At 35.4% G+C, this 23,515-nt stretch overlaps 5 protein-coding genes across 7 annotated transcripts; 1 reads left to right on the forward strand and 4 right to left on the reverse strand.

The window, feature by feature from the left end:
* Positions 1-2,526: 2,526 nt before the first annotated feature.
* Positions 2,527-5,911, reverse strand: LOC132308314 (uncharacterized). The gene is made up of 4 exons (XM_059806360.1): positions 5,744-5,911; positions 3,400-4,615; positions 3,078-3,276; positions 2,527-2,982 (listed from the first exon to the last, which is right to left on the reverse strand). Exons 2-4 carry the CDS (start codon positions 4,577-4,579, stop codon positions 2,694-2,696), a joined length of 1,668 nt encoding a protein of 555 aa, XP_059662343.1. The 5' UTR covers positions 4,580-4,615; positions 5,744-5,911; the 3' UTR covers positions 2,527-2,693.
* Positions 5,912-8,333: 2,422 nt separating this feature from the next.
* LOC132308315 (uncharacterized) lies at positions 8,334-11,869 on the reverse strand. Its single transcript, XM_059806361.1, has 4 exons — positions 11,549-11,869; positions 9,218-10,433; positions 8,896-9,094; positions 8,334-8,804 (listed from the first exon to the last, which is right to left on the reverse strand). Exons 2-4 carry the CDS (start codon positions 10,395-10,397, stop codon positions 8,540-8,542), a joined length of 1,644 nt encoding a protein of 547 aa, XP_059662344.1. The 5' UTR covers positions 10,398-10,433; positions 11,549-11,869; the 3' UTR covers positions 8,334-8,539.
* Positions 11,870-12,961: 1,092 nt separating this feature from the next.
* Positions 12,962-13,363, forward strand: LOC132309913 (chitinase 1-like). Its single transcript, XM_059808168.1, has one exon. The coding sequence runs from the start codon at positions 12,962-12,964 to the stop codon at positions 13,361-13,363; it is 402 nt and encodes a 133-aa protein (XP_059664151.1).
* A 731-nt stretch (positions 13,364-14,094) lies between these two features.
* Positions 14,095-18,366, reverse strand: LOC132308316 (uncharacterized). Of its 2 annotated transcripts, none has more exons than XM_059806362.1 (4): positions 18,183-18,366; positions 15,026-16,238; positions 14,656-14,854; positions 14,095-14,564 (listed from the first exon to the last, which is right to left on the reverse strand). In XM_059806362.1, exons 2-4 carry the CDS (start codon positions 16,200-16,202, stop codon positions 14,267-14,269), a joined length of 1,674 nt encoding a protein of 557 aa, XP_059662345.1. In that variant the 5' UTR covers positions 16,203-16,238; positions 18,183-18,366; the 3' UTR covers positions 14,095-14,266. The 2 variants fall into 2 exon arrangements, with proteins under 2 accessions (XP_059662345.1, XP_059662346.1); XM_059806363.1 differs by lacking the exon at positions 18,183-18,366 and adding an exon at positions 17,082-17,114 and having other exon boundaries at positions 15,026-16,227.
* Positions 18,367-19,705: 1,339 nt separating this feature from the next.
* On the reverse strand, positions 19,706-22,978 carry LOC132308317 (uncharacterized). 2 transcript variants are annotated; one of them, XM_059806364.1, is made up of 4 exons: positions 22,800-22,978; positions 20,592-21,955; positions 20,222-20,420; positions 19,706-20,123 (listed from the first exon to the last, which is right to left on the reverse strand). In XM_059806364.1, the coding sequence occupies exons 2-4, from the start codon at positions 21,928-21,930 to the stop codon at positions 19,826-19,828; spliced, it is 1,836 nt and encodes a 611-aa protein (XP_059662347.1). In that variant the 5' UTR covers positions 21,931-21,955; positions 22,800-22,978; the 3' UTR covers positions 19,706-19,825. The 2 variants fall into 2 exon arrangements, with proteins under 2 accessions (XP_059662347.1, XP_059662348.1); XM_059806365.1 differs by having other exon boundaries at positions 20,592-21,971.
* Positions 22,979-23,515: the final 537 nt, after the last annotated feature.

Below are 23,515 nucleotides of genomic sequence, written 5' to 3' on the forward strand. Positions count from 1 at the left end.
ATCATTTCAGCCTCCGCCTCCATCGCTGTTCTCGTTCTCTACTTTGAACTTCCCTCCCCCTCTCTGTAACTGCAAACTACGAGAATCAGAAGTTCAAAACCCATATATTTTAGTTTATCTATGTGCTACAAGAATCAAAAGTTCAAAACCCATATCGGCATATCATTTCAGATTGTTCAAAAAAATCAAAACCCATATCTTTCAGTTTCCATCGCCTGCTGTTCCAGTTCAGGTTCGCCGTTTTTTTTTTTTTTTTGGTCTAAATCAATCAAACTTAAAAAAATCAAAACCAAGTCTTCTCTGCCGTAAAAAATACACAGCAAGACAAGTCACGCTAGTCACGTTCATCTTCTTCACCACTGATGTCTTAAGTTGTTTGATAAATCAATCACTGCACTTGTACCATTCGCGCAACAAACAAACAAACCCCAACTTGAACTACTCCTTTTCCACAATTAAATTTGTAAAATCCCTTTCATTTGGGTTCTCTTCGTTTTCCAAAACCAAGTATGCATTGAAATGGCTTAACATTATTTTATTGGAACTAACAAATCAACAATATACAAGATCCATGGCCTCTGTTCAACTATATATATATATATATATATTGTGACGGTGGGCTGTGAAAAGTTCCTTCCGTTGACTGGTGGTGAGGGAGGCGATATTGCGCCAGCAACGATGAAGATTGCCGAGGGGAGGCGATATTGCGCCGGTGGCGATTAAGATTGCCTAAGAGAGAAATTTTGGAGTCAATTGAGGAAACAAATTGATAATCTTGAAAACTCAGGAAAAAAATTCTCAATATTGCGATCGAAGGTGCAAATGAAAGTCGACCGTATTTAAATTCGGTGAAGGGATTAACAAGGTAGGTCTGTGCATATCCCTTTTTCACTCCTTCTATATATATATATATATATATATGCGTGTGTGGCTTATATATAGGTGGGTCTGGTACATGGAGAGAGAGAGAGAGAGGGGAATTGGGTTTAGGGTAGGGTCCTTGTATGCACAAATGGGTGAGGGCAAAATGGTCAGATGGATTAGTTCTGCACCTTTTTTGAATTTTGTAGACTTGCATACACATTTTCAAAAAGTAGGAACTAGTTTTGCACAAAGTTTATATATCAAGTTTTTTTTTTGCGCTTAACCCTTTCTAAAATGAACAACTCATTATAATAAAACTTATTATACTCACTTTAAAAAATTTTAGTATAAAAAAAATATCTTCTTTTTCAAATAATATTCATGAAAAATTAATAAATTAAGTAAATAAAAAATATAAATATATTCATGAAAATTATGAAATTACTTAAATTGTTTCAAAATTTTATATTTAAGAATTTTATTTAAAAAATTAAAGGCAAACTACTGTAAATTTAATGGAGAATATTTTATCAAATTAATATGAATTTTTTTCATAATTTATTTTAACAAGAAAAATATATCAAATATAATTCAATAAGAAAGGGTATTATGGTCATTTAATGAAAAATAGGTAAGACGATGGGACATTTTACAACTAAATGTGATAGTTTAGGAACTTTTATGCACAAAACATAGTTCAGGGGAATTATTTGCAAATTTAGACATAGTTGAAGGGGGTTTTTTTGCACTTTACCCTTATTAAAAATTATATATATATATATATATATTCAAACTAGTTGGAAAAAACTTGAATAGTCTAGTTCCCTTATAGCATTCTCCCTAACCGGGATAAAGATTAGTTCTGGCTCTCTCTCTCTCTCATTCCAGTTGTAGGCGTGGGATGATTCACATTTCAATTCAAAATAGGTAAAATTAACACTCAACTTGTATATACCCATACCATTGGTGGAACAAACCACCCTTTTAATACATGTCCACTTCAAATATGGTTTAACCATGAATTTGCCTGCAGAGTCAATGTCAGCAATATTGCATAATAAATTGAAGCATATAAGTTAACTATTTATTTTCATGGCCAATAATAATAATAATAATAATGAAATCACCAAATTTGTTGTCCAAGCCATACTTAATTCAAAGAAAAAGTGTCCTATAGAATTCTTCTGCTATAGAAGCAGTGTTTTCACCAGACTGCTCGGAAACTGAAATTTGAGATTAAGAAATGGCATCAGATTGTTATATATTAGAGCCCAGATAAATAATAATAATAATAAATAAATGTGCATATAAAGAACAATTTAATTATTTTAGGATCTGTTTTTTCTTTCTTCTATCTTTGTCATCTGATTGATAAATGTACTTGAGATTATGTCAAGCTCTAAGCTGGTATACGATTCCTATTACTGCAGTCCTGTTTCCAGCATTTGATAGAAGATCCCTACCCCCTAAGGCCCCACTAGGGGGGAGATTGTAGGAAAATTTATTAGACGTAACAACAGTCATATGTCAATCATCTTTTTTAGGTGTTGTCAAAACTTGACAATTTTTATTTTTTTTTTATTTTTTTTTTTTTGTCATTCAAATTCAAATTCAAATGCACAAAACCTAAAGTCAAAATGACAGTACAGAGACATAAAGTCAAGCCAGAAAAGACATACAAACGTTTACATTCTTAGTAGTTTACTATACATTACGTTACAGCAAAATATCTTCAGAAAACATCATTTGGTAACTGTACAGGTAGCACCCTGGCAAGCACAAGAAGCATCAATAACAGTAACAATGCAATAAGCAAAGTTTACAGCCTATTAGACAGTATTTTTGGTTATTTTTTTAAGCCCAAATTTGTAAGTTTTGCTGGGGTTGCAGTTGAAATTTTTGTCACCCCCAAACCCATATTTGGTGCGGTAGCCTGGATAGTCGTTGAGATTAAAATCCACCGCTTCAATAAGTCGAAGGCCTACCTGTGATGCCAGAAATTCTACATTCCATTCCAAGAAGAAGCTATTTGATTTGTGGGAAATATGATTTTCTCCCTTTTCAGTGATCATTTTCTTGGCATTCGCTAGAAACTTGCGTACTAGTTCTCTGTGTCGTCTGCAGAAAGAAAAAATATAGTATATAAATTGGAAATTTTTTTTTACATAAATATATAGATTCATGAAAGCCATTTGTTGCAGAAGTTCACTAACTGAAGCTGTGACTTGCGTGGTTCATGTTCAAGAAAGCCAGCATGAGGGAAATTGAAAATAATGCGATCGAATTTCATGCCCTCGAGTAACAAATGGTTAGCCATTTCAGTGGCATCCACACCATGCATGACCTTACACCCTCTACTCCTTAATTTTTCGATGTTGGACCTCGAATTCCTATAATTTTCCCTCAAAAACCCTGCAAAACTCCATCTCATGTATAACATAACAGTGTGATCTTTCAACATGTATGATAGTCAATTTAAAGATAAAGGCGTGCTTGAGATTCCATTACAACACAGAATTGATGCATGTTTCTTACCTTGAGAATTAAGAGAAGTTGCTATCATGTTGTTGGCAGAACCAAAAGCCACAGCCAAACAAGCAGAGAATGAGAAGTCCCCTTCACCCACTAATAGAATTTTTTGATGACTACTATAATGTTTTATCCATCTCTCCTTTATCACCACTCCCTTACTTACCTTCTCTTCTTTCCTCTCTCTTTCTCTTTCCCTTTCTCTTTCCTTTCCACTTGGCTCAATTGAGTTTACATGTGAGAGAACTGGAATAGCTTGTCTCTTTTTTTCTACAACTTCAATGTTTAAATCAACACCGAAATGTGGATCTAATGTTGGAACATAAGTACGTGAATTGCTGAGTATGTCTGTGCTTGAATATAAAACCATAGGTACTTCTAATGGGCTACTAGTACTTGAGTCACCTAGTGACTCCAAGCTTTCTGAAGAAATAAGTATTTCTTGCTGCAAGGCACAAGCTGTGCCCAAGTCGCCATGTGAGTTCTGATGCAATGCACTAGTTGTGCTCGAGTCCATATTTGAGTTCAAGCATTGGTGAAAACCCAGTGCAATATGATGCAATGCAGAAGAGCTTGTATTTGAGACTCCATGTAAGTCCAAACTAGATAGATGAACTGATGAACCAGTTGTGCTCAAGTCACTGCATGAGTATGAGCTTGATGATGAACTAAGTGGGATTTGTAGTAATGCACCAGCTGAGCTAGTTCTTGATTCATTTTGTGTGGTTGGAAGTAGCAGATTATGACTTAGCCTTTCCAAATCATCATCCTCTGCTTCAGCGCATATGCATTGACTATGTATTTCTTGCTGCAAAGCACAAGCTGTGCCCAATTCGCCGTGTGAGATCTGATGCAATGCACTAGTTGTGCTCGAGTCCGTATTTGAGTTCAGGCATTGGTGACAACCCAGTGCAATATGATGCAATGCAGAAGAGCTTGTATTTGAGACCCCATGTAAGTCCAAACTAGATAGATGAACTGATGAACCAGTTGTGCTCAAGTCACTGCATGAGTATGAGCTTGATGATGAACTAAGTGGGGTTTGTAGTAATGCACCAGCTGAGCTAGTTCTTGATTCATTTTGTGTGGTTGGAAGTAGCAGATTATGATCACTTTGCCTTTCCAAATCATCATCCTCTGCTTCACCACATATGCATTGAATAATGTAAGAGAGAACTTGACCCATTGAACCCTCCTTGATCCTCCTCTACCTTCAAGGGTCCTGTTACGAGAGTACAAAGTGGTGATGTTTATGGACAATTCACTGAAATTTAATTCTACAGTAGTACATATTTTGTTGGAAAGGATAGAGATTGAATAGTTCTTGCAATTTCCCAATAAGATGTGAGCTTTATCATTAAGATATTGCTATTTTGACTTCAAAATTTAAACTGGATGTTTGTTTCTATCTACTGATTCTACTTGCATAATTAAATTAAGGGCATTGATTGTGTGTAACCAGTGACCTATCCGAGGCTTATTGAGAACACAAGTTTGAAGAATTCCAATTCAACACACGTTCCAAAAACGCAAGTTCTTGGTACTCTTCATAACTACTCTCACCATCCATTGAAAAAGGATCAATCCTCTCAATTACAAATTGAGTATTGCTATTTAGACGGTGCGCCAACGTCAACCAATCACAATGCACCATTCAAGAAAATTGGTCACGCCATCATATAAAAACTATCAACAGCCAATTTAAATGTGCATTTTGATTGATTTAGCATACCTAGGGCTCTTTACATTTACTCCTAAAACCAAGTGTACCCAAAGGGGTTTTTGTCCATTTGATGAAGTGGATAAGATCAAACACTTGGCCCTATCCACTTCGTTAAATGGATAAAAACCATTCGGCTACACTCCTCAACTTAGGAAATAGGTTTAACTAATAATTTACAAATTGTGAGCGCTATGCTTTGTTGTGCATAAGCAACACTTTTACTTTGAGGATCCAACAACCATTAACAACACCAATATTTCGAGTTGGTAACAACCATTACTTCAAAACTAACTTCAATAATAAAAAGGCATAAAAAGCTTCAATAATAATAATATTGACAATTTTTGTTCTTCGTCCAAAATCTCAATGTAACCAAGTCTTCAAGTATTAGAACTTTCTTAATAACCCAAGGAAAGCCTAGGAAAATCTACATTAATAGAAACCTGAACAATGTTCAAAAAGCCCCAAAGTGAAGAGACAATAATTTCACACATATAAGCAAAAACTCTGCCTGTTTATCACCCAATATCAATCTACAAAGCAAACATACACAAAACACATGTATATAATAGATACATTTATTAAACATAATTATCTGTTAATAAAAAATCAGTAGCTTTTACTTACCTTCATGAAGATGTATGCAGTTGTGTTGAGGCCTTACGGTAAGAGATTGATTGCCATTTGGGATTGTAGTTGGAGTGGATTTAGCAGGGACGGACTGTGACGATCAAGCATGATGCGATCAAAAGGCCAATCTGTTTGGACATTTGAGTTTGGTGCAGTAAGGGTGGAGAGAAGGTAAAGAATTAAAGTTGATGAAAGGGGAAAGTGTCCAAGTAGATGGTCTCCGTACGTTGGTGGGCCACAGCCTTGGGACTTCATGATGTTAATTGGTGACGTGGCACCATGTATTCGAACTTAGTCGAAAGATAAAAAAACAGAGGACGAAGACTTCCTTATGTTTTTTGGACTTTTGATAGATCATGTTAGACCATATGATCCAAACACACCACTAGAAGTCTAGAAGTATCTCCTGTGCATTGGCTAGTGTTTTTGTTTAGTGTATTTTTTGCTTTTGTTAGTGTAACATAAGCACACGAAGCATGTTTAAGTAATATTTACTATATTTTTTAATAATATTGAAGCGCATCCAAAATTGAAGCCAAAAATAGAAGCATCAAAATGATATTTTTATTTGTTTTAGCACCATAACAAAGCACTGCTCATAAAAAAAATTCTAAAATAACATTTTTAATTAACCATTCAAATTTTAAAACTTACAACACTTTTATCAAACATGCTTTCGTGTTTTTGTTTTTAAAAATCTTGTAACAGATTGACGTTACCAAAAAAACTTCTTAATAATGTGGAACACACTCTAAAGTAAAAATATTGCTTTTTTTTCGAGTCAAAACAAAAACACAAAGCAACTGTAATTGTCGAACGGACAATAAATTTTTTAATTTTAATAAGAAAATTTTAAAATATACGAATACATAGTTGTAGAAGGTTAAGACAATGAAGTAAAATTCAGTTTCGGCAACAGTAATTTTACTTTTATCTTTATTAATTAGGGATTAAGATTGATCCAATCAAAATTTTCTACCAAGGGAATGGTCTTTATTTTCACATATTTCATGTGATTTGTCCAGTGATCTCTTGAAATATTACAATTGTATATTATTATTTTTCGGCTAAGTTTGAGTAGCCCAATTGGTAGAGCCACTCCAGCTCTGGTTTGACTTGTTCCATCCTCCTCCTCCTCCTTGCCGGTTAATATATACTACGCATATATATTATTTGTTCTTCAATTGTATGTGCAATTTGATTGCATGAATGTATAGACTTTTTATTTCATTTTTTCAGATACCAAAGAGAGATTTCATTTAATAAAATCAGGGGAACAAAGGTCAACAAGTCAGGAGGGAATAGAAGAGCAAACCCATTTACTGACAGTCACAGACCATTCATACTGTGATAACCCCATTTTTTTAAAAATTTAAATTTATAATTTATAATTTTATTTGTTTGAGTTTGGTGTAGTAGTTATGGTTATATTTATATAGTTTATATTTTTTTTGGTGTACGTGTTGTTTGGTAAAAGGAGGGAATGAAATGGAAATGGGGGTGAACTTTGAATTAATTTTTTTTGTTTCATCTTTTTTTTTATATATATAACCTGAGGGAAGTGGGGAGCACCTGCTCGAAGAGAAGGAGAGTGGAAATGTGATTGTGATGATGGTATCGTGGGTCTCATGAGATTTTTGTTTTTTAGGGCTTTGTTTTTGTTACTTTATATATTTAAATATATATATATATATATATATATATTGTATCTGTTGAAGCATGAAGGGGGCCAGCCGTCGGAAAAGAGAAAAATAGAAAAGTTGAAAGGAAAGTTGGTGATGATGTTAGGTGATTTGATGGGTTCATTAATTTTGTTACTTATATATATATATATATAATATATAATGTAATATGATGGGATGAAGGAAGGGAGCAGGTTGGCTGAATGATGTGATAAGAAGGAAATTAGGACTGATGGCAGCCGAATTTTAGGGAAGAAATAAAGGAAATCGTGAGATAGTGGCGGGCCCACTTGGTGATCTTTGCACGTGGTTGAAGGTTGCTGATGTAGTTTTTGTTAAGTGATTTATTGAATCAAATGATGGAAAATATAAGGTTGATAAGGAAAGTATGGGTTGCGGAATCAAGTTGAATTTTTTTTTAATTAATATTTGTGCATTGTGTCGGTTAATTATTTTAGGATGTGCTTTTTCTTTCTTCAATCTTTCTCATCTGGAATGATAAAAGTACTTGAGATTATGCAAAGCTCAAGCAGAAAAAAACAAAATCTTTAATTTTACAGTTTTTTGTTAAGGAGACATTGATGCAGAATTATTGAATTTCTTTTTTCCCTTCTATGTTTATATTAATATGGAGGTGTAGTTTCATATACAAATGTATTTCGAGTCCTCTTGAAACCAATTAGCCAAGTGCAATAGGGCAATCTGCCATGGCTCCTGAAATCCTGTTAAACTTTGGAAAACACTTGGGTACTAAAATTGTTTTCTTAACATGATTGTTTGTAACACACACTTCATCAAAATGTCACTATGCATTTTAGCCGGGAAAATAATCAAACTTTTGATTTTTTTTTTTTTTTTCCCCCGGAAATTGACAAAAGTTAGAACTTATGTACAATCTGCAATCCTGTCTCGAAAATTTAGCACTTCTTTCCTATACAAACCTTTAGATTCTTAGCAGTTTACTACACAATGTACATTAGAGCAAAATATTTTCAGAAAACATCATTTGGTAACGGCACAGCTAGTTCCCTGGCCAGCACAAGAAGCGTCAATAACAGTAGAGTGCAATAAGTGAAGTTTACATCCTATTAGACTGTATTTTTTGTTGTGTTTAAAGCCCGAATTTATAAGTTTTGCTGTTGTTGCAGTTGAAATTTTTGTCACCCCTAAACCCGTATTTGGTGTTATAGCCTGGATAGTCATTGAGGTTAAACTGCGCCTCTTCAAGAAGTCGAAGGCCTGCCTGTGATGCTAGAAATTCTACATTCCATTCCAAGAAGAAACCATACGATTTGTGGGAAATATGAATTTCACCCTTTTCAGCGATCATTTTCTTGGCATTCGCTAGAAACTGGCGTACTAATTTTCTGTTTCGCCTGCAGAATGAAAAATATTCCGTGGGAATTAAATTTTACATAAATATATATAGAGATTCGTGGAAGCCATTTGTTGCAGAAGTTTACTAACCGAAGCGCTGAGTTGCGTGATTCATTTTCAGGAAAGCCAGCATGAGGAAAATTGAAAATAATGCGATCGAATTCCATGCCCTCTAGTAACATATGGTTAGCCATTTCAGTGGCATCCACACCATGCATGACCTTACACCCTCTACTCCTTAATTTTTTGATGTTGGACTTCGCTTTCCTATAATTTTTCCTCAAATACCCTGCAAAACTCAATCTCATGTATAACATAACAGTATGATTTTTCCATATGCATGATAGTCAATTTAAAGGAAAACGCATGCTTGAGATTCCATTACAACACAGAATTGATGCATGTTTCTTACCTTGAGAATTAAGAGAAGTTGCTATCGTGTTGTTCGCAGAACCAAAAGCCACAGCCAAACAAGCAGAGAATGAGAAGTCCCCTTCACCCACTAGTAGAATTTTTTGATGACTACTATAATGTTTTATCCATCTCTCCTTTATCACCACTCCCTTACTTACCTTCTCTTCCTTTCTCTCTCTTTCTCTTTCCCTTTCTCTTTCCTTTCCGCTTGGCTCTATTGAGTTTACAAGTGAGAGAGGTGGAACAGATTGTCTCTTTTTTTCTACAACTTCAATGTGTAAATCAACTCCAAAAGGTGGATCTAATGTTGGAACATAAGTTTGTGAATTGCTGAGTATGTCTGTGGTTGAATATAAAACCATAGGTACTTCTTCTAATGGGCTACTAGTACTTGAGTCACCTAGTGCCTCCAAGCTTTCTGAAGAAATCAGTATTTCTTGCTGCAAAGCACAAGCTGTGCCCAAGTCGCCCTGTGAGTTCTGATGCAATGCACTAGTTGTGCTCGAGTCCGTATTTGAGTTCAAGCATTGGTGAAAACCCAGTGCGATATGATGCAATGCAGAAGAGCTTGTATTTGAGACTCCATGTAAGTCCAAACTAGATAGATGAACTGATGAACTAGTTGTGCTCAAGTCACCGCATGAGTATGAGCTTGATGATGAACCAAGTGGGGTTTGTAGTAATGCACCAGCTGAGCTAGTTCTTGATTCATTTTGTGTGGTTGGAAGTAGCAGATTATGACTTAGCCATTCCAAATCATCATCCTCTGCTTCACCACATATGCATTGACCATGTATTTCTTGCTGCAAAGCACAAGCTGTGCCCAATTCACCGTGTGAGTTCTGATGCAATGCACTAGTTATGCTCGAGTCTGTATTTGAGTTCAAGCATTGGTGAAAACCCAGTGCAATATGATGCAATGCAGAAGAGCTTGTATTTGAGACCCCATGTAAGTCCAAACTAGATAGATGAACTGATGAACCAGTTGTGCTCAAGTCACTGCATGAGTATGAGCTTGATGATGAACTAACTGGGGTTTGTAGTAATGCACCAGCTGAGCTAGTTCTTGATTCATTTTGTGTGGTTGGAAGTAGCAGATTATGACTTTGCCTTTCCAAATCATCATCCTCTGCTTCACCACATATGCATTGAATAATGTTAGAGAGAACTTGACCCATTGAACCCTCCTTGATCCTCCTCTACCTTCAAGGGTCCTGTTACGAGAGTACAAAGTGGTGATGTTTATGGACAATCCACTGACATTTAATTGTACAGTAGTACATATTTCGTTGGAAAGGATAGAGATTGAATAGTTCTTGCAATTTCCCAATAACATGTGAGCTTTATCATTAAGATACTGCTATTTTGACTTCGAAATTTAAACTGGATGTTTGTTTCTATCTACTGATTCTACTTGCCATAATTAAGGGCATTGATTGTGGGTAATCAGTGACCTATCCGAGGCTTATTGAGAAACCAAGTTTGAAGAATTCCAGCACATTCCGAAAATGCAAGTTCTTGGTAATCTTCAAAACTACTCTCACCATCCATTGAAAGAGGATCCATCCTCTCAATTACAAATTGAGTAATGCTATTTAGACCAACGTCAACCAATCACAATGCACCATTCAAGAAAATTGGTCCCATCATCATATAAAAACTGTCAACAGCACACTTGAAATGTGCATTTTGATTGATTTAGCATACCTAGGGTTCTTTACATTTACTCCTAAAACCAAGTGTACCCGAAGGGGTTTTTGTCCATTTGATGAAGTGGATAAGATCAAACACCGGGCCCTCTACACTCCTCAGCTTAGGAAATAGGTTTAACCAGCATTTTTCTTACAATTTACAAATTGTGTGCTATGCTTTGTTGTGCATAAGCAACACTTTTACTTTGAGGATCCAACAAACATTAACAACGCCAATATTTCGAGTTGGCAACAACCATTACTTAAAAATAATGAGTGTTGTTGAATAACTTCAATAATCAAAAGGCATAAAAAGCTTCTATAATAATAATATTGACAATTTTTGTTCTTCGTCCAAAATCTAAATGTAACCAAGTCTTCAAGTATTAGAACTTTCTTAATAACCCAAAAAAAGCCTAGGAAAATCTACATTAATAGAAACCATGAACATTGTTCAAAAAGCCCCAAAGTGAAGAGACAATAATTTCACACATATAAGCAGAAACTCTGCCTGTTTATCACCCAATAACAATCTACAAAGAAAAACATACACAAACACATGTATGTATTCATATGTGTATAGATACATTTATTAAACATAATTATCTGTTAATAAAAAATCAGTAGCTTTTACTTACCTTCATGAAGATGTATGCAGTTGTGTTGAGGCCTTATAGTAAGAGATTGATTGCCATTTGGGATTGTAATTGGAGTGGATTTAGCAGTGACGGACTGTGATCATCAAGCATGTTGAGATAAAAAGGCCAATCTGTTTGGACATTTGAGTTTGGTGCAGAAAGGGTGAGAGAGAAGGTAAAGAACTAAAGTTCTTTTTTTTTTTTTTTTTGAGAAGTGTAAAGAATTAAAGTTGTCCAATAAGATGGTCTCCGTACGTTGGTGGGCCATAGCCTTGGGACTTCGTGATGTTAATTGGCGACGTGGCACCAATGTATTCGAACTTAATCAAAAAACAAAGACGAAGACTTCCTTTATGTTTTTCGGACCTTTTGATAGACCATGTTAAACCATATGATCCACTCACACCACTAGATGTCTAGAAGCATCTATGCACACACTAAAATTTTTAATTTTAATAAGAAAATTTTAAAATATACAGATAGATAGTCGTTGAAGGTACAGACAACCTAGTAAAATTTACAACCAAGGAAATGAATGGTCGGCTGAAGTGCAAAAAAAAAAAATAAAATAAAATAAAATAAAATCTTGAATTATGTTTATAGGCTTATTGTATTGTAAAAAAATATCCCAAAATTATAATATTTGTATAAATAAATCTTTCTTAACCATTTAAAAAAAAATTATACTAAAATGTCCTTAGTTACATATTTTATAAAATATATAAATAAAATAAAATGATACGAAATGACTAAAAGGGTACCCACCCATCTTCAAAAAAAAAAAATCCCAAACTATCGGTCACCTGAAAACCTCCATTGAAGCTGGCGAGAGAAAATCTAGGAACAGTTTCATCGAGCTTCGACATACCCGCAAACTTTTCAGCAACGAAATCCAAAATTACACCAAATAGTTCCAGTGGCTGTAAGAGGAACAACGAGAAAGGATTCAAGGGTGAGCACGGACTGAATATATCGGCAACGACGAACGACATGACTGAACTGATCCAGTTCTGGCGAGAGTTTGTTTGGAAGTCCGGTAATCTTGAAAGACGAAGCAGTTCGATTGACCAACGGAGAGCTCAAGTTTGGCCAAGCTCCGGCGACGGCCCACCTCTGCGAAAGCCAGTTCGGTTTCTTGGGCTTCAGGTTCAATATAGTAGAACGAATAATTGTGGCCACAATAATCTTCCTTAGAGTGCCAAAAAGTCTAACATCATGTCTGATATCTATATCTAATTTGAGGAAGCAAAAACAAACTCCATGAACGGCAAATAACCAAATTAAATTGTCTGTTTCTCTTACCTTATAGCTCACCTTTGTGCCCATCACAGTTATATAAATTTGATCAAAGTGTCACCATTTCTCTCATAACCTACAACACACAATACAAACACATTCTTCAATCACATTGCAATGGCATTCCCTCATCTCTTCCTCACCCTTTTCATTATTCAAGCTCTTGTTCTCTGCCCTCTATCGATCAAAGCCGCCCCATCAAACCTCTTCCGCGAATCCATTGGAGCCGAGTTCAACAATGTCAAATTCACATATGTCCCAATTAACACAAATGTTGAATTCCACTTCATTCTCTCCTTTGCCATAGACTGCACCACCTCCTCTTCAGCCTCCCCCACCAACGGGGAGTTGAACGTGTTTTGGGACTCCGATGATCTCAGCCCCTCCCAAGTCTCTTCCATCAAGAGTAAGCATTCCAATGTCAAAGTAGCTCTCAGCCTCGGAGGGGACAGCGTGGGCAATGGCTTCGCGTACTTCGCCCCATCCTCAGTCGACTCGTGGGTGTCCCAGAAAATTTAATTTAAACCTAGAAAACCATATGTACATATATATGTGTGTGTAGTGAGTGTGTTTTATATGTGTATATATACATCGTACGACTGTAAGAAGGCCATGGGAAGGTTTGCTGGTGAGAAGGTGCGGGATGAGGAGAGGAGATCCCAAGACGAGTAGGAAATTCAAGAGAGAAAAAAAGGGAAATTCGGTATGGTCATTTTTGGAGGTGTAAAGGGGCAAAATGGATATTATAGCATTAATTTATGTCAAATTTTTTATTTAGAGTTATTTTTGCACAATGTGCAAAGAATACAAGTATTTTTTTGCACTTCTTTTTAAATAAGGATAAAAATGTTACGAAAAGTATAATTTAAGTGTTTTTTGCACTTCATCCATATTTCATATAATTTGTCCAGCGATCTTTTGAAATATTACAATTGTATATTATTGTTCTTCGGCAAAGTTGAGTAGCCCAATTGATATAACCACTCCAACTCTGGTTTGACTTGTTTTATCCTCCTCCACCTGGCCCGGTATTCTTCAATTATATGTGCAATTTGATTGCATGAATGTGTAGACTTTTTATTTTATTTTTCAGATACCAAAGAGAGATTTCATTTAATAAAATGACGAGAACAAAGGTCAACAAGTCAGGAGGGAGTAGAAGAGCAAGCACATTTACTCATCAGACTGGGCTGGCAAACGATGAGGAAAACGTTAGAGAATTCATACAATCTGGACTCCTCTCTCCAAAATTTTAAACACAAACCTTTACATTCATCATAGCAGTATACACACAATAAAAGTTGATTACAACAAAATATTTTTCAGATAACATCATTTGGTAACTGTATAGCTAGCACCCTGCAAGCACAAAAAGTCTCAAAATAACAAACAATGCAATAAGTGAAATTTACAGCATTAGTACTAGTATACTGTTATTTTTTTATTTTTTTTTTTTCTAAGCCCAAATTTGTAAGTTTTGCTGGGGTCGCAGTTGAAATCTCTGTCACCTCCAAACCCATATTTGGTGCAGTAGCCTGGATAGTCATTCAGATTAAAATCCACCGCTTCAATAACTCGAAGGCCTGCCTGTGATGCCAGGAATTCTACATTCCATTCCAAGAAGAAACCATTTGATTTGTGGGAAATATGAATTTCTCCCTTTTCAGTGATCATTGTCTTGGCATTCGCTAGAAAATTGCGTACTAGTTTTCTGTGTCGTCTGCAGAAAAGAAAAAAAAAAATGTATTGGAAATAATTTTTACATAAATATATAGATTCGTGAAAGCCATTTGTTGCAGAAGTTCACTAACCGAAGCTCTGACTTGCGTGATTCATGTTTAAGAAAGCCAGCATGCGGGAAATTGTAAATAATGCGATCGAATTCCATGCTCTCGAATAACAAATGTTTAGCCATTTCAGTGGCATCCACACCATGCGTGACCTTACAGCCTCTACTCCTTAATTTTTCGATGTTGGAACTCGCTTTCCTATAATTTTTTCTCAAAAACCCTGCAAAGTCCATCTCATGTATAACATAACAGTATGATGTATGAAGTCAATGAGTAATGAGTTACAAAAATATGAAAGAGTCACTATTTTTCAATATGTATGATAACCAATTTAAAGGAAAAGGCATGCTTGAGATTCCATTACAACACAGAATTGATGCATGTTTCTTACCTTGAGAATTAAGTGAAGTTGCTATCATGTTGTTGGCAGAACCAAAAGCCACAGCCAAACAAGCAGAGAATGAGAAGTCCCCTTCACCCACTAATAGAATTTTTTGATGACTACTATAATGTTTTATCCATCTCTCCTTTATCACCACTCCCTTACTTACCTTCTCTTCTTTCCTCTCTCTTTCTCTTTCCCTTTCTCTTTCCTTTCCACTTGGCTCAATTGAGTTTACATGTGAGAGAACTGGAATAGCTTGTCTCTTTTTTTCTACAACTTCAATGTTTAAATCAACACCGAAATGTGGATCTAATGTTGGAACATAAGTACGTGAATTGCTGAGTATGTCTGTGCTTGAATATAAAACCATAGGTACTTCTAATGGGCTACTAGTACTTGAGTCACCTAGTGACTCCAAGCTTTCTGAAGAAATAAGTATTTCTTGCTGCAAGGCACAAGCTGTGCCCAAGTCGCCATGTGAGTTCTGATGCAATGCACTAGTTGTGCTCGAGTCCATATTTGAGTTCAAGCATTGGTGAAAACCCAGTGCAATATGATGCAATGCAGAAGAGCTTGTATTTGAGACTCCATGTAAGTCCAAACTAGATAGATGAACTGATGAACCAGTTGTGCTCAAGTCACTGCATGAGTATGAGCTTGATGATGAACTAAGTGGGATTTGTAGTAATGCACCAGCTGAGCTAGTTCTTGATTCATTTTGTGTGGTTGGAAGTAGCAGATTATGACTTAGCCTTTCCAAATCATCATCCTCTGCTTCAGCGCATATGCATTGACTATGTATTTCTTGCTGCAAAGCACAAGCTGTGCCCAATTCGCCGTGTGAGATCTGATGCAATGCACTAGTTGTGCTCGAGTCCGTATTTGAGTTCAGGCATTGGTGACAACCCAGTGCAATATGATGCAATGCAGAAGAGCTTGTATTTGAGACCCCATGTAAGTCCAAACTAGATAGATGAACTGATGAACCAGTTGTGCTCAAGTCACTGCATGAGTATGAGCTTGATGATGAACTAAGTGGGGTTTGTAGTAATGCACCAGCTGAGCTAGTTCTTGATTCATTTTGTGTGGTTGGAAGTAGCAGATTATGACTTTGCCTTTCCAAATCATCATCCTCTGCTTCACCACATATGCATTGAATAATGTAAGAGAGAACTTGACCCATTGAACCCTCCTTGATCCTCCTCTACCTTCAAGGGTCCTGTTACGAGAGTACAAAGTGGTGATGTTTATGGACAATTCACTGAAATTTAATTCTACAGTAGTACATATTTTGTTGGAAAGGATAGAGATTGAATAGTTCTTGCAATTTCCCAATAAGATATTGCTATTTTGACTTCAAAATTTAAACTGGATGTTTGTTTCCATCTACTGATTCTACTTGCATAATTAAGGGCATTGATTGTGTGTAATCAGTGACCTATCCGAGGCTTATTGAGAAACCAAGTTTGAAGAATTCCAATTCAACACATTCCAAAAATGCGAGTTATTGGTACTCTTTAAAACTACTCTCACCTTCCATTGAAAGAGGATCCATCCTCTCACGGTTTGCCAACGTCAACCAATCACAATACACCATTCAAGAAAATTGGTCCCACCATCATATAAAAACTGTCAACAGCCAACTTGAAATGTGCATTTTGATTGATTTAACATACTTAGGTTCTTTACCTTTACTCCTAAACCAAGTGTACCCAAAGGGGTTTTCGTCCATTTGATAATGTGGATAAGATTAAACATTGGGCCCTATCTACACTCCTGGGCTTAAGAAGTGGGTTTAACTAGCATTTTTCTTACAATTTACAAATTGTGTGCTATGCTTTGTTGTGCATAAGCAACACTTTTACCTTGAGGATCCAACAACCATTAGCACCACCAATATTTCGAATAGGCAACAACCAGATATCGATCTACAAAGAGAACACACACAAACACTTGTATATATGGAATCATAATTTCATATATATACATACACATATATATACAGAGATACATTTATAAAACATAGTAATCGTCTGTTAATAAAAAGATCAGTAGCGTCTACCTTCATAAAGATAAGAGATTGATTACCATCTGGGATTGTGATTAAGCAGTGATGCAGTGTAATGGGGCAGAAAGGGTGAGAGAGAAGGTAAATAATTAAGGTTGATGAAAGGAAGTGTCCAAGAAGATGGTCCCCGTACGTTGGTGGGCCTTAGCCTTGGGACTTCATGATGTTAATTGGCGACGTGGCACCAATGTATTCGAACTTAATGGATAAATAAAATAAAACAGAGGACGATGACTTCCTTTATGTTTTTTGGACTTTTGATAGACCAAGTTAGTCCATATGATCCAAAAACACGAAGTCTAGAAGCATCTATTCAAAACTACTCTCACCATCCATTGAAAGAGGATCCATCCTCTCAATTACAAATTGAGTAATGCTATCAACCAATCACAATACACCATTCAAGAAAATTAGTTCCACCATCATATAAAAACTGTCAACAGCCAACTTGAAATGTGCATTTTGATTGATTTAGTATACCTGATTCTTTACATTTACTCTTAAAACCAAGTGTACCCAAAAGGATTTTTGTCCATTTGATGAAGTGGATGAGATCAAACATCGGACCCTATCTACATTCCTCGGCTTAAGAAATAGGTTTAACTAGCATTTTTCTTACAATTTACAAATTGTTTGCTATGCTTTGTTGTGCATAAACAACACTTTTACTTTGAGGATCCAACAACCATTAACAACACCAATATTTCGAGTTGGTAACAACCATTACTTAAAAATAATGAGTGTTGTTGAATAACTTCAATAATCAAAAGGCATAAAAAGCTTCTATAATAATAATATTGACAATTTTTGTTCTTCGTCCAAAATCTAAATGTAACCAATTATGTCTTCAAGTATTAGAACTTTCTTAATAACCCAAAGAAAGCCTAGGAAAATCCACATTAATAGAAACCATGAACATTGTTCAAAAAGCCCCAAAGTGAAGAGACAATAATTTCACACATATAAGCAAAAACTCAGCCTGTTTATCACCCAATATCAATCTACAAAGCAAACATACACAAAACACATGTATATAATAGATACATTTATTAAACATAATTATCTGTTAATAAAAAATCAGTAGCTTTTACTTACCTTCATGAAGATGTATGCAATTGTGTTGAGGCCTTATGGTAAGAGATTTATCGCCATTTGGGATTGTAATTGGAGTGGATTTAGCAGTGACGGACTGTGATCATCAAGCATGATGGGATCAAAAGGCCGATCTGTTTGGAAATTTGAGTTTGGTGCAGAAAGGGTGAGAGAGAAGGTAAAGAACTAAAGTTGATGAAAGGAGGAAGTGTCTAAGAAGATGGTCTCCGTACGTTGGTGGGCCATAGCCTTGGGACTTCATGATTTAATTGGTGACGTGGCACCAATGTATTCGAACTTAATCGAAAAATCAAAAAACAGAGGACGAAGACTTCCTTTATGTTTTTTGGACATTTGATAGATCATGTTAGACCATATAATCTAAACACACACTAGAAGTATCTCCTGTGCGTTGGTTGTATTTCTTTCGTGTTTTTTTGGTTTTTGTTTGTGTACGATAGCCTAGCAAAGCACCAAACATATTTAGGAATATTTATTGTATTTTTAAATAATTTTTTAAAATTAAGATCAAAATTAAAAGCATCAAAGTGATATATACTTTTATTTGTTTTCGCGCACTGTAACAAAGCATTGTTCAGAAAAAAATTTTAAAAAAAATTCTAAAATAATATTTTTAATTAACCATTCAAACTTGCAACACTTTTTATCAAACATGCTTTCATTTTTTGTTTTTAAAAATCTTGTAACAGATTTACGTTACCAAAGTAATTTCTAAATAGTGTTGAACACACTCTGAAGCAGAAATATTACTTCTGCTTCGGGTCAAAGCAAAAGTACAAAGCAACTGTGATTGTCAAACGGACAATAAATTTTTTAATTTTAATAAAAAAAATTTAAAATATATGGATACATAGTTGTAAAAGGTTGAGACAACCAAGTAAAATTCAGTTTCGGCAACTGCAATTTTACTTTTATCACTAACGGGCCAATGACCTAGCGATATCGGCTTTTTACCTTTCAAAGGGAGGTAGAGGGTTCAAGTCTCAGAAGAGATTTGTGTGTGTGAGTTCAACTAAAAACAAAAAAATTTAAAAAATAATAATAATTTTACTTTTATCTTTATTAATTAGGGATTAAGATTGATCCAATCAAAATTTTCTACCAAGGGAATGGTCTTTATTTTCACACATTTCATGTAATTTGTCCAGTGATTTCTTGAAATATTACAATTGTATATTTTTATTCTTCGGCCAAGTTGATTAGCCCAATTGGTAGAGCCACTCGAGCTCTAGTTTGACTTGTTCCCTCCTCCTCCTCCTCCTCCTTGCCGGTCAATGTATACTACGTATATATATATTATTGTTCTTCAATTGTATGTGCAATTTGTCAATTTAATTGCATGAATGTATAGACTTTTTGTTTCATTTTTTCAGATACCAAAGAGAGATTTCATTTAATAAAATCACCAGAACAAAGGTCAACAAGTCAGGAGGGAGTAGAAGAGCAAGCCCATTTACTGACAGTCACAGACCATTCATACAATCTGGACTCCTCTCGCCAAAAAATTTCTCATATTTTAAACACAAACCTTTGCATTCATTCATAGCAGTATATACACACAATAAAAGTTCGTTACAACAAGTATCAAAATAACAGTAACAATGCAATAAGTGAAATTTACAGCATTAGCAGTAGTACAGTGTATTTTTTATATTTTTTCTAAGCCCAAATTTGTAAGTTTTGCTGGGGTTGCAGTTGAAATTTTTGTCACCTCCAAACCCATATTTGGTGTGGTAGCCTGGATAGTCATTCAGATTAAAATCCACCGCTTCAATAACTCGAAGTCCCGCCTGTGATGCCAGGAATTCCACATTCCATTCCAAGAAGAAGCTATTTGATTTGTGGGAAATATGAATTTCTCCATTTTTTGAGATCATTTTCTTGGCATTCGCTAGAAACTCCCGTACTAGTTTTCTGTGTCGTCTGCAGAAAAGAAAAAAGAAAAAAAATAATGTATTGGAAATAATTTTTACATAAATATATCGATTCGTGAAAGCCATTTGTTGCAGAAGTTCACTAACCGAAGCTCTGACTTGCGGGATTCATGATTAAGAAAGCCAGCATGCGGGAAATTGAAAATAATGCAATCAAATTCCATGCTCTCGAATAACAAATGTTTAGCCATTTCAGTGGCATCCACACCATGCGTGACCTTACACCCTCTACTCCTTAATTTTTCAATGTTGGAACTCGCTTTGCCATAATTTTTTCTCAAAAACCCTGCAAAGTCCATCTCATTTTTAACATAACAGTATGATGAATGAAGTCAGTGAGTAATGAGTTACAAAAATATGAAGGAGTCACTATTTTTCAATATGTATGATAACCAATTTAAAGGAAAAGGCATGCTTGAGATTCCATTACAACACAGAATTGATGCATGTTTCTTACCTTGAGAATTAAGGGAAGTTGCTATCATGTTGTTGGCAGAACCAAAAGCCACAGCCAAACAAGCAGAGAATGAGAAGTCCCCTTCACCCACTAATAGAATTTTTTGATGACTACTATAATGTTTTATCCATCTCTCCTTTATCACCACTCCCTTACTTACCTTCTCTTTTTTCCTCTCTCTTTCCCTTTCCCTTTCTCTTTCCTTTCCACTTGGCTCTATTGAGTTTACATGTGAGAGAACTGGAATAGCTTGTCTCTTTTTTTCTACAACTTCAATGTTTAAATCAACACCGAAATGTGGATCTAATGTTGGAACATAAGTACGTGAATTGCTGAGTATGTCTGTGCTTGAATATAGAACCATAGGTACTTCTTCTAATGGGCTACTAGTACTTGAGTCACCTAGTGACTCCAAGCTTTCTGAAGAAATAAGTATTTCTTGCTGCAAAGCACAAGCTGTGCCCATGTCGCCGTGTGAGTTCTGATGCAATGCACTAGTTTTGCTCGAGTCCATATTTGAGTTCAAGCATTGGTGAAAACCCAGTGCAATATGATGCAATGCAGAAGAGCTTGTATTTGAGACCCCATGTAAGTCCAAACTAGATAGATGAACTGATGAACCAGTTGTGCTCAAGTCACTGCATGAGTATGAGCTTGATGATGAACTAAGTGGGGTTTGTAGTAATGCACCAGCTGAGCTAGTTCTCGATTCATTTTGTGTGGTTGGAAGAAGCAGATTATGACTTTGCCTTTCCAAATCATCATCCTCTGCTTCACCACATATGCATTGAATATGAATTTCTTGCTGCAAAGCACAAGCTGTGCCCAAGTCAATCAGTATTTCTTGCTGCAAAGCACAAGCTGTGCCCAAGTCGCCGTGCGAGTTCTGATGCAATGCACTAGTTGTGCTCGAGTCCGTATTTGAGTTCAAGCATTGGTGAAAACCCAGTGCAATATGATGCAATGCAGAAGAGCTTGTATTTGAGACCCCATGTAAGTCCAAACTAGATAGATGAATTGATGAACCAGTTGTGCTCAAGTCACTGCATGAGTATGAGCTTGATGATGAACTAAGTGGGGTTTGTAGTAATGCACCAGCTGAGCTAGTTCTTGATTCATTTTGTGTGGTTGGAAGTAGAAGATTATGACTTTGCCTTTCCAAATCATAATCCTCTGCACCACTCGCGTAACTGAGGGGTGTTGGTAGTAATGCAGTAAAAGAGCTTGTGTTTGATTCATTTGTTGAGGTTGGAGTTGGGGGAGGAACTAGCAGATTATGACCTAGTCTGAGCAGATTATGATATGCAAATTGAATAATGTTGGAGAGAACTTGACCCATTGAACCCTCCTTGATCCTCCTCTACCTGCAAGTCCAAGGCCCTGTTATGAGAGTAGAGAGTGGATATATGATGTTTATAGATGTACCATTCACTGAAATTAATTTTACACTCACATATTTCTTTTGAAAACATAGAGATGGAATATATATAGTTATTGCATTTTTTCAAGAAGATGTGAACTTCCTTTTGATTGGACGTAAAGGTAATTTTCTTTTTTTTTTATGTTTAGCAAAGGTTTAGGTTGATTCTATCGAGTGGAGGTCTGACGAAAATTGATGAATTATTTTTGTTATGTTTTAATATCTGTTTTCTTTGTATATATTTTAGGACAACCAAAAACCCAAAAAACACAAAATATTTTTCGAGAAAATTATTTTACTCAACAAATGAAGTCTAAGATAGTGGTATTTTTACTTCAAAATCTAAACTGGATTTTTCTATTTACTGACTTAATTAAGGACACTGATGGTGTAATCAATGAGAAACCAAGTTCGAATAATTCCAATTCAAAACACGCTCGTTCCGAAATGATACGTTATTCGATCTCTTCAAACCCCAAAGAAATTCACCATCAAAACTATAATCTAGTAGTACTTTCTAACATTAAAAAATTAAAAAATAATAATAAAAAGAAGAAGAAAAATAAATAAAAATAGTCAACAAAATTCTGCATTAATAGAAAACCCTGAACATTGTTGAAAAAGTGCCACAGTGATCAAACAATAATTTCACAAACATAAGCAAGTAGCAACCAGATATCGATCTACAAAGAGAACACACACAAACACTTGTATATATGGAATCATATACAGATACATTTATAAAACATAGTAATTGTCTGTTAATAAAAAAGATCAGTAGCGTTTACCTTCATAAAGATAAGAGATTGATTACCATCTGGGATTGTGATTTAGCAGTGATGGAGTGTGATCATCCAACATGATGAGATCAAAAGGCCAATTTGTTTGGACATTTGTTGAGTTTTGGTGCAGAGAGGGTGAGAGAGAAGAAGGTAAAGAAAGTTGATGAAATTAAAGAGTCTAAAAGATGGTCCGCACGTTGGTGGCCCCCTTAGCCTTGGGACTTCATGATATTAATTGGCCACGTGGCACGAATCTATTCCACCTTAATAGAAAAATCAAAAGACACAGGGGAATAACAAAGAAAGACTCCTCCCAAGTTCCTTTTATCTTGGACCATATGAACCAAACACGTGCCCCACCACAAGTAGTACACACACGCAATGAATTTTCTCAATTACGAGTACTTATTATTCCCTTCCTCCCTCCCAGATGTTTCATCTGAGTAAATTTTTTTAAAGAAATATGTAATTATTGTATTATTTTTAAAAAAATTATTAAAATATTTTTTAAAATTTAAATATATACTTAAAAAATATTCAAGGACATATTTTGGTTGAATTTTTTAAGTAGATAAGTATTTTGAAACAATCTAAAAAGAAAAGATAGACAATTAAATTAGGACAGAAAAAATATTAAATAACAATTAAAATAAATTTAGTCATGTATAATATAATCAAACTTTCTCCATTTTACTTTAAAAGGACATACAATCAAAAGACAA

The sequence above is a fragment of the Cornus florida genome, unplaced genomic scaffold (assembly GCF_030987335.1).
Source record: "Cornus florida cultivar Cherokee Brave unplaced genomic scaffold, ASM3098733v1 CherokeeBrave_3.0.0_Hap2_Chr05, whole genome shotgun sequence".
Taxonomy (NCBI): domain Eukaryota; kingdom Viridiplantae; phylum Streptophyta; class Magnoliopsida; order Cornales; family Cornaceae; genus Cornus; species Cornus florida.

Excerpts from the sequence above, each read along its gene's own strand:
- LOC132308315 (XM_059806361.1), bottom strand. The coding sequence starts at position 10,397 with ATGGGTCAAGTTCTCTCTAACATTATTCAATGCATATGTGGTGAAGCA. Across the intron at positions 9,095-9,217 it reads AACTTCTCTTAATTCTCAAG|GGTATTTGAGGAAAAATTAT; the intron begins GTAAGAAACATG and ends TGAGTTTTGCAG. Across the intron at positions 8,805-8,895 it reads TCACGCAACTCAGCGCTTCG|GCGAAACAGAAAATTAGTAC; the intron begins GTTAGTAAACTT and ends TTCATTCTGCAG.
- LOC132308316 (XM_059806362.1), bottom strand. The coding sequence starts at position 16,202 with ATGGGTCAAGTTCTCTCTTACATTATTCAATGCATATGTGGTGAAGCA. Across the intron at positions 14,855-15,025 it reads AACTTCACTTAATTCTCAAG|GGTTTTTGAGAAAAAATTAT; the intron begins GTAAGAAACATG and ends TGGACTTTGCAG. Across the intron at positions 14,565-14,655 it reads TCACGCAAGTCAGAGCTTCG|ACGACACAGAAAACTAGTAC; the intron begins GTTAGTGAACTT and ends TCTTTTCTGCAG.
- LOC132308317 (XM_059806364.1), bottom strand. The coding sequence starts at position 21,930 with ATGGGTCAAGTTCTCTCCAACATTATTCAATTTGCATATCATAATCTG. Across the intron at positions 20,421-20,591 it reads AACTTCCCTTAATTCTCAAG|GGTTTTTGAGAAAAAATTAT; the intron begins GTAAGAAACATG and ends TGGACTTTGCAG. Across the intron at positions 20,124-20,221 it reads TCCCGCAAGTCAGAGCTTCG|ACGACACAGAAAACTAGTAC; the intron begins GTTAGTGAACTT and ends TCTTTTCTGCAG.
- LOC132308314 (XM_059806360.1), bottom strand. The coding sequence starts at position 4,579 with ATGGGTCAAGTTCTCTCTTACATTATTCAATGCATATGTGGTGAAGCA. Across the intron at positions 3,277-3,399 it reads AACTTCTCTTAATTCTCAAG|GGTTTTTGAGGGAAAATTAT; the intron begins GTAAGAAACATG and ends GGAGTTTTGCAG. Across the intron at positions 2,983-3,077 it reads CCACGCAAGTCACAGCTTCA|ACGACACAGAGAACTAGTAC; the intron begins GTTAGTGAACTT and ends TTCTTTCTGCAG.
- LOC132309913 (XM_059808168.1), top strand. The coding sequence starts at position 12,962 with ATGGCATTCCCTCATCTCTTCCTCACCCTTTTCATTATTCAAGCTCTT.